Genomic DNA, 12,427 nt, shown 5'->3' with positions numbered 1-12,427 from the left:
GTGATTTATATAGCAAGCAATGTGTTTCTTTGCTATATGATTGTGTCCCATTCTAAAATTACTATTCATAGCCCTACAGTGTTGTGTGTTCTGACTTGTTTTCCTTAAGCCTTGCCTTAACTAAAGGCACAGTGCAAGCAAGAACAGGAAAGATTTAGAAAACGGTCTTTGAAGGTTGAGGTTAGACCACTGTTGAGCTCCTATTTCTGAAGAAGCAAATTAAGAGAAGGTTCTGAAGAGCATATTGCACAAGGAGTTCTGTGTAATTAACCCTGGATAGTTCTAACCATAAGCGGTTTTCGCAAGCATGTAGCATAGCAAAGTGCCTTTTGACTGACTTCCTCTCTTCAGCTAGTTCCATACTTCATTAGTGTTTTTATCATATCTTGCTTCCCTTACTTACTTCCTCCTCAGTCCTGAGGATGTCTTAAAATTGCAGTCTTTATAAAGATCTGAAAACTCACAAGAGTGTTTGTTAAGGTAAGGCTCTTTAAAAGCATCTAGATAACAAAACAAACAAACAAACAAAAAATCTTACTAATACCCCAATGTAACAGTAACAGCAGACTGATTCGTATGCTGTTTGCAAAGACACACAAAAGTTTTGTAAGTTACTGCTAGTGTCGTCTTTTTCCTCAGAAATGTTAGTGGTAATTAGCGGTAATGCCACTACAAGGGCCAGACCCTTAAAGATACCTAGCTGCCTAATTTGACACTAAGTTTGGAGCATCTGGGTCTTGTGAGCAGGTATTTCATAGACCATGTAAAAGCTTCCTTTGAGAACAAAAGGAAAATTCTAACAGCTGAGACTGTCTTGATGCTTCTCTGAAAGTGCTTTTTGTGGTCTCTCTCTTCTCCCTTTCCTCAGCCACTGAGCATCTTTGATGTCCAATTTCTGAATGCAGTTGGAGACCTATTGGACCTCGTTCCTGCATTATTTGAGTATTCTGCACGGAGTGGGCAATGCAATGTGGAGCCAGGAAGCCATGGGAAATACCAGTGGGATATGGGTCACTGTTCTGCACTCATCAAGGTGGGCACCAAGAACTTAATCTCCAGTGACTGTGTTGATTTGCAGTGTCATGAGTCTGCGTTTCCGGAGTCTTCACTGTTTATGTTGTATGAGCCTAAAGAGAATCCTTGTCAACCAGGGTGTTTTTATGCAGTTGTCATTTGTGCCTCCATAGAATTCTGGGTACAGTTTTGCTTACTTGTGTTCAAAGGCAGGGAAAAAAAACCAAAACAAAACCACAGAGACTGACAATGAAAAGCTACTAGAATTACTACAGAAAAGGGAACTGCCACAGAGAGGAGACTGGAAGAGGGTAATTTGTTTCACCTAGCCAAGTGAAGTCTGAAAGGGAGTATTGTGAATATCTCCAAATGCATTGGACAAATAAGCAGGGAGGAAGGGAAGAGGATTACTTAAACTAAAGGACAGTGCTAGCACAAGAACAAATGAGTGCAGGTGGCTATTCTTTCTAAGTGTTAACATTGATACTCTGGAATGGCTTTCCAATGGGAGTAATGATGGAAAAAATGCTTTTAAGATAAGTCTGATATATCATCACAGCAGTTAAATTTTTCAGTTAAAATTACCAAGTATCTAGTCAGAATAGGGAGATTCCATGTATCCCAGAACAACAATATTCACCTTAAATTGAGATGCATTTACCTACAGCAAGAGGTTTCTGAGCTAACAACAAATCTTAAAATCAGGGAAATAATTTGAAAAGATGTACTATTAATATATATATTTATATATTCCTTTTCAGAATGAATTTACTTGCATTTGCTTACATACTTTAAAGTCACCCAGAGGCATTTTCACAGAAACAGTATGTTCTAAGTTAAGGCTGGATATGTTTGCAGAGAGCTGATATGAATGTGTAAATACAAGTATTCAATAGGAAACAAAAAATACCATGTGATGCAGGTGTCCCAAAAAACTCTATGGTATTTTATTGTGAAAAATAACAACTAATTATTTGAAAACAACATATGGGCAAGAATTATTTCCAGAGGTTTCAGAAATCCATTATTAAGTACGCAGTTAAAAGCACAAGAATCTGCTCCTTCTTGAACAATACAATTAATCAAACTAATTAAAACAAGTTGTTCTTCCAGTTTCTATTGAGTACAAAACATGCAGAGCATAGTAGGGTCTGAAATTATTAATCTTTCTGCTTCTGTTTTCCAGGTTCTACCTGGATATGAGAATATATATTTTGCCCATTCCAGCTGGTTTACATATGCAGCCACGCTGAGAATATATAAGCATTGGAACTTCAATATAGTTGATCCAGACACTAGCACCAGCCGTGTCTCATTCAGCAGTTACCCAGGTACAGTCAAGAAACCCAGAACAATGTAGATATCCAAGATGGTATGGACCATCTTACTGTCTTGCAAATGTCTTGCCTGTAAAAAGGAGGATACCTCAACAAGCACTGGCTTCAATCTACCTTGAAACTTCTAGCCACCGAGAGGACAAAATGTCGTCTTCAGTTTCTGGCTTGAACATGATGTTGTCATCGTCTTTTGTTGTTGATTAATCACCTTCAGTGCTCTGAATAGTACTAGTTAAATATTCTACCTCTGGCACAAACATGCTGCTTTGAATTCTGCTCATGTAGTTTGCATTCATCTCAACTGTTGAACTTCTTACCTTGCCTATAGCATTCAGATGTTTGCTAATAAGTTTTGAATGCCTCTGTTTACCACTGTGGCATGACTCGTGCTCTAATGGGTTTATTAGAGAGTACCAAACATCAGCCTTTTCAAGTTGTATCGACTTTTGGGTTAGCAAACCTTCAGTAGTTTTTGTTCTCCCCCCAATCTCCCTCTTCCAGCTTCCCTATAAACTGTTGCAGAGGGGAGTATTTTTTTTTAATTCTTATGTCATGTATTAGTAATATAGCCAGCCAGGATATTTAAATCTCCCTCGGGAAGCTTAGGCAGTGCATAACATTCTCAAGTTGCCTGGAAGAATGTTAGACATTGCCAGCAGTTAATGTTTCAGTGATAAAATATGTACTCTTACTAGAGCAGCACCAAGAAATGTGAACATGAAAAACCAAAGCAAATCTAAGACTCTAAGATTAAGCATTGGCTAAGTTTTTAAAGCTGGAATTTCAAATTCAGAAATGCCCAAACACTTGAGAACCTTCATAATTTTTTTTAAAGTCAAGTATGTGCCGTAGGAGACTGTCTGATTCTGATGAAATTTTGTCAGTTGAGGATTTAAAAATGTGCTTTATTGAATTACTGTGCTTGCCTTACTACAAAGGTAAGGGTTCTTCATGGCCGGGAATCCTGAGACTATGAAACTGTTTTTGAAAAGCAGTTGCATTCATTTAATGTTGAAAGCAATTTCTTTTTTCTGTGGAGTTCTGACTCTCTTCAGTGACCCTCAGGCATGCAGCATTTTCTGACAACTGAGATTTCTGCTTTGAGGAAGGAGTAGAAGTATTCTGGCAAATGTCTTAAGTGTACAGCCTTTCAAGAGCATGGGTTTATCTCTGATTCCTTTGGGGAATTTCACTCACTTGTGGCAAGGAATTTTGCCAAGTCCATGTAACCTGGTAGAAAGCCAAGGTTTCTGTCTGAGCTCTGTTCATCAGCTGAATGTACAGAAGGTTGTTCTGGGTCTTGTATCTCTCAGCAGAAATACTGTTGGGGGTAGTGCTATGCTTCAGGAGAATGTGTGTCTCTCAACTGTTGCATGCTGCCCTGTGCTGCAGATTCAAACTGGGGATCAGGATCAGCCATACAGAACATTTATTTTATTTTTAGTGGGTGTCCATGGTCACGCCTCTGGGATCCTTTTGTGGATTCTTTGTATAAAGTGAAATATAAGTCTTCTGTTTTGATGAGACTGATAAAGCTTGCTGTATGGGAGGATACTGGAAAATCAGCTACTACTGTGCTGAAATGTACACTACTGAACAGATGCTGTCAAAAATCCCAGTATGCTTCCCTGAGGCTGAAGTCTGCAGAGATGGCTGATTTAAAAGCTTTGCTTGTGCTGGGTTGACTCTGAGACAGTGATGTAGTAAGGTGTACTTCTATCAACAAAATTGAGGGAGAACTGTTGCAAAACAGTTCCCATGGCTACAGTGAAGTTTGAGAGACTTGCGGTATGCAAAGTGTACTCACTGGTTGCCTAATTACAGGGTACCATCACAAGCACTAGACAAGCATGATCCACTGACTTCAGCAAATTACATTAGCTCTGGGTGTAGCTCACAAACTTGCAGTTTTCCAGAGAATGAGCAAGCTCTAAAGCACTGGCCTGGTAATGATCTAGGGACATAACACAGGAAGGAGGGATCTGCCAAATTCCTTTCCTGCATGTTGTGATGAAGCTTTATATTTTCAGGGCATTTGGCCATGGAATCTGCATGATTCTTGAAGACTGCAACTTCTCCCTGCATGCAAGTTCCTGTTCTTATTCTCCATCCTGATAGACACTAAGAACCAGTAAGAAAGACCAAGCTAGTGAGCTCCTGTGAATTGTAACATGATCCTAATGTACATAGAAGTATTGACTTTTGGAGGAAACAGAGAGCATTAAAAAACAGGTGTCCTTCCAGGTCTTCAGTGACACTTAACTGAGTGATTAAAAGATTTCTGCCATCTAGTAGATTGGATATGAAGTAAAACTCTTCTGCTGTCCAAAAGCTGTGTCAGAAAATCCTCAAGGAGTCGTTTGCTTTCTGAGAAGGAATGTGCCAACTCCCTGATTTCTCCTGGGGTCACAGAGTAAAGTTGTACCAATTGATTATTTACTGAACTTCAAAAGACAGACTACTACACTGCAAAAATTAATATTTGTTGTGACTCAAAGGATCTAAGACTATTCACTAACGATGGTGCATGTCAGCATGTGCCTTATGATACAGCTAGATGGCCTCATGCTTCCTAGCTTCTGCTGTGTTTGAGCAGGTAGGAGGTCAGGCAGGAATTGTAGAGTCCACCCTGGCTTCACTGGCAGTTTCCTACATTCCTGCCAGCATGCTCAAATGTCTGCTGTTACAGCAGGTCTTGTCTTTGTTGCATTCTCCCTTTCAGACCAACAGTAGTACTGCAGAGGCACAGTCAAGTGGAAATGAATGGGAGTATTAATCTCTGCTTTTCCAGGATGATTTAGCCACTTGCTGCTCATTTCCACACTAATTCTCACCTCAGCTCTGCTTGTAGTCTTATCTTTCTCTTCTGTTGAAGAAGCTGCATGTAGGATAGCTCTGTGAACCTCTGGAAAGGAGGAGTGTCTCCAAGCTGCATGTTTGGGCACCCCTGACTTCAGTGTCTTGTTCAAGCTCTGGACAGAAGTACTTAATGTGGTTGGTGAATCTATGCACAGAAGAGAGAACTTAAATTGTACAGACATGTTACAGTTGCTCACGAATGTTGAGTGAAGCTATACTCATTTGGGGGGGTAAGAAATGTGATGACAGAGACTAAGTAGGTGTTGTGTTGTGCAGGACATATCTAGTAAAAGATCAGAGAACCCCCCCCATGCTATGCAGGCACTACTCTACACTGCCCCATTGAGGCATTCAAAGAAATGAGACCAATTAACTGACGAAATTTGCAGTTTTCCTTGGACAGCAGGGAGGTTGCAGCTCCCAAAACTTATGTAAGTTTGGATGGACCTCTTGAACGGTTCGTTTTGAACCCCATTAAAGAAAGGGAGTCTACCATTTGGACCCAAGCACTCTGGTTTGAGTAGGGACCTACTCTTCCTGAGCTGAGCCACAGTCTTGTTAAGTATGCTACTCTGATTTTTAGCTGTTTAAGCAAAACAGTTGAGAAGAACTTTACTGCCACCTTTGCCTCTCTGGTCTGCTGTTATGATCTGGCTTGGTTGAGACAGGCTGTGACATAGGAAGAACAAGATGACACAAGTTGTCTTGATGGATGGCTATATATGTGCTCCTGAGGCAGGAGAGAGAAGTAACATGTGCCACTTGCTTTGAAGCAATCTGGTGTTAGTGCAGGATCAGAAAGTGCAGCATGATCCTTCCCCACAGCCTGAGCAAGGGCTAGAAGGAACATAACATGGAAAGGGTGGTAGCTCTTGTAGTCAGGGGACCAGCTTGCTCATGAAGTATTGCCAGACCATTTCTTACTTCCCTGCTCCCTCCAAAGCTGGAGGTAGAGGCCAGTGTCTGATGTACTTTGGAGATGAGAGGCCGGAGCTATAGTGTGGGATGTGCTATTTGTTAGTGCCTAGGAGAGGTCTGCAAGTAGGAGGAAGGGAACTGGCAGGAGTTCAGTCTTAGTGTGAGAAGCAGCTGCTGCTGTGATTAAGAAAGCTAATCCAGAGAAGACATTTCCTTTCCCATTGTCAAGTGTGTTTATAGCCCAGAGCATTGAGCATCTCGGCTGGGAGCTACTCTCATCCTTGTGAGGTGATGGCTAGACTTCATGTCTCTGACTTCCAGCCTATAATACTGATCTTTTCTGTACTTGAAGGAGCACAACCACCTCTTAAAACACAAAAAGGCTGATGCCATCAGGTTCAGAAAGCAGCAACCTACCTCTTTAGGAACAATAGCTGCCAGGAATGTGTTACACACACACCTTTCCCCGCCCCCCCCCGCCTTTGGTGTGCTGGCTCTTTGGAGAACACTGTGTCTTAGATTTCAAAAAATATTTTGCTTTGCTTGGCTGATTAATATTGTCATGATGAATGAAACTCCAGACTATGGAAACTTCTGTTTTCCAGTGGTGTTTGGAAACTTAATCTAAATGGCTCTGCCCCAGAAGATGCAATGAGAAGTACTTTTGCTTTTTTTCTCCATAGGAAGAGTCAGGTTCATTGGAAAGGAGGAAAAGGGGGGTGGGGGGGGAAATATTGAGAGTTGCTGATAAAAAGGAGAGATGGGTTTACAGTAAAAAATACGTGAACTGTACAGTGGGATGAAATAAAAGGGATTTTCAATTGCAACAGATTCTGATACATACTTACAAAGACAAGAATGACACAAGAGGACATCAAATATTTGCTGATATAGGATCATAGAACAGTTTGGGTTGGAAGGGACCTGTAAAGGTCATCTAGTCCAACCCCCCTGCAATGAGCAGGGACATCTTCAACTAAATAAGGTTGCTCAGAGCCCCATCCAACCTGACCCTCCAGCGATGGGGCATCTACCACCTCTCTGGGCTACCTGTGCCAGTATACCACCACACTCATTGTGAAAAATTTCTTCCCTGTATCTACTCTGAATCTGCCCTCTTTTAGTTTAAAACCATTATCCCTTGTCCCATTGCAACAGGCCCTGCTAAAAAGTCTGTCCCCATCTCTCTTATAAGCCCTCTTTTAAGTACTGGGAGCCTGCAATAAGGTCTCACCAGAGCCTTCTCTTTTTCCAGGCTGACTGAGCAACCCCAACTCTCTCAGCCTGTCCTCGTAGGAGAGGTGTTCCATCCCTCTGATCATTTTTGTGGCCCTCCTCTGGCCCTGCTCCAACAGGTCCATGTCTTTCCTGTGTTGAGGGCTCCAGAGCTGGACGCAGTACTCCAGGTAGAGTCTCACCAGCGCAGAATAGAGGGGCAGCATCACCTCCTTTGACCTGATGCGGCCCAGGATACTCTTGGCCTTCTGGGCTGCGAGCACACATTGCTGTCTTATGTCCAGCTTTTCATTCACCAGTACCCCCAAGTCCTTCTCGACAGGGCTGCTCTCAATCCCTTCACCCCTAGCCTGTACCGATACTGGCGATTGCTCCGACCCAGGTGCAGGACCCTGCACTTGGCCTTCTTGAACCACATGAGGTTCACAAGGGCCCATTCTTTGAGCTTGTCCAGGTCCCTCTGGATGGCATCCCATCCCTCAGGCGTGTCAACCACACTTGCCGAGGGTGTACCTGATCCCACTATGTCATTGATAAAGACATTAAACATTACTGGTCCAATACGGACCCCTTAGGAACACCACTCGTCACTGATCTCCATCTGGACATTGAGCCATTGACCACCACCCTCTGGATGCAACCGTCCAGTTCCTTATCCACCCATCAGTCCACTTGTCAAATCCATCTCTCTCCAATTTAGAGAGAAGGATGTTGTGGGGGACCATGTCAAAGGCCTTACAGAAGTCCAGACAGATAACATCCGTAGCTCTTCCCTTGTCCACTGATATGGTCACTCCATCATAGAAGGCTGCTAAGTTGGTCAGGCAGGACTTGCCCTTGGTGAAGCCATGCTGGCTGTCTGGAATCACTCCATGTGCCTTAGCATAGCTTCTAGGAGGATCTGTTCCATGCTCTTCCAAGGCACAGAGGTGAGTCTGACTGGTCAGTAGTTCCCAGGATCCTCCTTTCTACCCTGTTTAAAAATGTGTGCAATGTTTCCCTTTTTCCAGTCACCAGGGAAATTCAGACTTTTCAAATATCTCTAGGCTTCCCCCAGCTTTTATTTTTGTGGTTTTCTTTGCCTTGGGTAAACTAGTTGTTTGTGTGTTAACTTCCCCTTTTTTTCAGGGTTGCCTATGTCTTAAATCAAAATGGTATATGTTGCCTTGGAGTAATTAGGCTAGTAATGGTGTATCATCGAGGGCATGCTGTAGTATAAAACATTGCAGGATAAAACTTGGGAAATACTAAGGCCCAGAAGGAAATCCCCGTGTTTTCAGCTTAGCTGAGCTTTGCAGTTTATTTGAATTACAGAGATCAAACTTCAGTTAATTCAGCATCATTACTTGTGTTGACACTTGCTTTGAGTTGAGTTTTTCTGTTTTATCTCAGCTGTTGATTAAAAAAGAAGAAAAAAACTATTTGCTTTATTTTGAAGTAGGGTACTTGGCATTGGCACCCACATGGGAATTGGCATTCAATTCAAATCACAATTGTTTAACAATTCCATTTCTTGTCTCTGTTTGGGCAAGCACTTGACTGATTACACAACAGTTTATTGTTGGAGTATCCCATGTCATTCTATAAAACAGACTGGCAGAGCCAGGTTTAGTGTTTCTCTTCTTGTCCTTACTTATTTGGGAGAGAACTCTGCTGTTGATGTACACAATTTCTTGGAGACAGAAAAGGAGTATCAATAATAAAATACTAGGAACCACAAGCTGCCAGGGTGCTCTGCCTGTTCTATACTGACATTTTAGGTGACAGGTGACTACAAAGTATATTTTCCTGGATCTGTTTTGATTTGGGAACTTGGGACATTAAATAAATCTCGCTGAAACGGAGTCCCTAAACATTACATTTGCTTGAAAGAGATCTGCCTTTTGATGAAAGCCTAGGAATAGGAGTTGTCCTTCTGGCTGTCACAGGTTGCTGACCTTAATTTGTTTGCAGACTGCATTAATAGAGCTTGCTGTAGAAGATTTCATAGTAGAACTCAACTATTATGCTGTTGTGTAGCATTTTAGCATTTTGTGCTCTTTGAAGAGTGATACCATTAAAAACTCACTAGCAAGAGACCAGGTTCTGGATGACGTCCCCATCAGGACCTCAGTTAACAACCTTTCTTCCCCAACCTGGAAGCCCTGTATCTGCTGGGGAATCTCAAAGTCAAGTTATTTCTGCTTTGTAAGTAGTCACCATGCGATAGCTGACCTTTGCAGCTCTGTATACCATCTCCTGGCGTGGGATCTGCAACTGGACCTAGTACTTCTGTTGGCATGTAACCTGGAAGGGAATTCTGCCTAGAGATCTATCACTGTGTTGATTTTGCAGGACTGATTGATAGGCAAAAAAAATCAATGACAACATGTCAGAAAGAGGAGCGGGTAAAACTTTGTCTCATATATAGGATGTGGTTCATGATTTAAGAGGTGCCCATTTCTTGGAGATGCTTTTAAGAATAGTTAGACTGGAAAGGATTAAACTAGAAGGAAAACTTTTCTGCTTGGCTTGATTTAATCCAGAAGGGATTAATTTAAAGGAATATCTGTTGTCCTTACAGAATAAAAATCTAAAACTGAAACTGGTTGGTGAAAATCTCTTTGTGGAGTTTGTACTTTTGTTTTGGTTTTCTTTGTTGTATTTTTAAAGGAATTTCTTTGTTAGAAACAAACACTCACTAGATATTTATAGTATGTAGTCCTCAACATAAGAATAAGACATAGCTTGACAAATGAAAAACTGTGCTGACAGGTGGGCTTAAAGCACTTGCAGAAGTCGCCGCCTCATCTTTAATATTTGTACAGTTTGATTTTAAACATGCAGATGTTGACTCATTCATATCCTCTTGGCTTGTCTCTCTGTTTTGTTCTACGAGTATCAAAGGCTCACAAAGATAACAAATCTTGTATTATTGCTATTTAAGGCTTTTTGGTGTCCCTGGATGACTTTTACATACTAGGCAGTGGCTTGATAATGCTGCAGACTACCAACAGTGTATTCAACCAAACCCTCATGAAGCAAGTGGTGCCTGAATCCCTGTTGGCTTGGCAGAGGGTCCGCATTGCTAACATGATGGCAGATGGTGGCAAAACTTGGGCAGAAACCTTCTCGAAGTGCAACTCTGGTAAGTACACTTTCATATGAATCTTAGAAAAAAGGGTGTGTTCCCTCTCCCCCTTGTACCCTTTTCCTTCCCCAAGCAGGACACATAACTCTCTCTTTGCTCTTGTACCTAGGGACTTACAACAATCAGTACATGGTGCTGGACCTGAAGAAGGTCAAGCTGCAGAAGAGCCTTGATGATGGTGCACTGTACATTGTTGAGCAGATCCCGACCCTTGTGGAGTATTCTGATCAAACAAATATTCTCCGGAAAGGTAATAGCTCCTATAGTACTTAGTGGCTTAGAAAAGCCATCTCTTTGTGCCAGCTGATGGAGAACTGTGCTTTGTACCTAGGAAGGGTTTACTGAATGCTAATGCTGAGTTTCAAGTTAGCCTTCTGTTGCCAGGTCTATTACGCTGTTTTCATTTCTCCTGTATGCTGTGGCAGAAATGTGGTGAGCTTCTGTGTTTCTTAGAAGCTGGGGAGGGAGAAATAGACTTTATCTTCTTGCTTGCTTGCTTGCTTGCTTTTTCCTGGTATTACTTTGCACTGTCTTAGAGACCATGAGGAAAAAGATGAGGTCTATTTGAAGCAGTACTAAATAACTGTGATGCTGTGGGCTACTTGAAATGTTTGGTGAGTGGGTCACTCTATAAGGAGATGAGCTTTCAAATACGAGAGAAGTTCTAGGTTAGACTTAACTCCTGAACGTTTCTGGAACTCAGTTTTCTGATTAATATTTGCTGTTTTTAATCCCATGGCAAGACTAGCAACAACTTGATGGAAAACAAACAAACAAAAATGTAGGTGAAGCAAAACATCCACTTCATTCACAAGTGTTTTCTAGACACTTTATGTTGGCATCCAAAAGCCTGAGCTCATTCCACAAATTTAAGTGTCTGGTGCTTTGTGCTCCCTCCTCTAATCACATGCTGAGGACGTGAATTGATGAATTGCTATTAATCATCAATTACTGGAAATGCATTTATGTTAGCAGCTGGGGTGGTTTCGCTTTTGGAATTCTTCCTTTTGTCTGGCTCCTTGGAAAATTCTGGCTTACTTTAGGCATTGCCACAATGTCAATATGGTTTTATGAGATGTTTCATATCGGTAACTTGGAAGAATCCCATGTCTCTCCCTTAGACTTCTCTGGCTTCTTTATCCATTGAAGGTATGAAAGTAGGCTGTTACACCTTATCTTCCAGTGTTTGTGTGTAGTTCAGATGGTGAAATGGCTTGAGCTTATCTGTGCTGTGGATTGTGGTGCTGACAAACAAACTAATAGAGATCCTCTAGCTCTGGCACTTGAAGCAATGCAACGACATCATGGCAGTGCTGCACCTGTGCAGAGAGACCAGGCTTAGAGGGTTCCCTGAGTTCCTTTTCAGCAGTAACTTGACAGCTGCTGTGTGGGATTCTCTGTAGGACTGAACCCAACCCCTGGGCACACAATATTCACTTATTCTCTCCTTGGAGATCCTGTGGCTGCTCTTTTCTTGAAGGTGGCAGCATGTATTAGAAGTTACATATTATTTTACAGTTACAGTATGGCTTTTCCCAGGTATCTAAATCCACATTGTGTGTATTGGGATAATGCAGCCATCGGTCTCTGGCAGTTTAAACATTGGAAGGACAGCCCTCAGCACACAGGGTGGGTGGAGAGACCTCAGCTGCTATAAGCCAGCACTGCTCCTGTAAGCAGCAGATTTGGACTCCTCCATGCAATGCAGGGCACCAGACAAGACCCATCAAGGCCCCTGCCCTGTTCCCTGGTGCTTGGAGGAGCCCAGGTGAAGGAAGTTTGCCCTTCTCAAGAGCAGTGCTGGCTTAAAGTGTTTGTAGAGCAGCTGACCCTGGCACACTCCATAATTGCCATGTAGCTGGTATCCAAAGAGATAATGCACTTCTGACACTCTGGTTTGGTCAGAGTGGGTTTGTACCAGCCTTGGCTTCCC

General features: G+C 42.2%; 1 protein-coding gene across 1 annotated transcript in view; it reads left to right on the top strand.

The window, feature by feature from the left end:
• PLBD1 (phospholipase B domain containing 1) overlaps window positions 1–12,427 on the top strand; it is a 34,573-nt gene that overhangs the window by 16,468 nt on the left and 5,678 nt on the right. Inside the window, exons 5-8 of the mRNA XM_010288660.1 lie at window positions 869–1,033; window positions 2,201–2,345; window positions 10,291–10,491; window positions 10,604–10,744. Of these exons, the coding sequence (XP_010286962.1) occupies window positions 869–1,033; window positions 2,201–2,345; window positions 10,291–10,491; window positions 10,604–10,744 (652 nt within the window). The remainder of the gene's footprint in view (window positions 1–868; window positions 1,034–2,200; window positions 2,346–10,290; window positions 10,492–10,603; window positions 10,745–12,427) is intronic.

The sequence above is a fragment of the Phaethon lepturus genome, unplaced genomic scaffold, assembly GCF_000687285.1.
Source record: "Phaethon lepturus isolate BGI_N335 unplaced genomic scaffold, ASM68728v1 scaffold17416, whole genome shotgun sequence".
Classification (NCBI taxonomy): domain Eukaryota; kingdom Metazoa; phylum Chordata; class Aves; order Phaethontiformes; family Phaethontidae; genus Phaethon; species Phaethon lepturus.
Note: the sequence above shows the minus strand (reverse complement) of the source record. Positions and strands in the feature narration are given on the sequence as shown.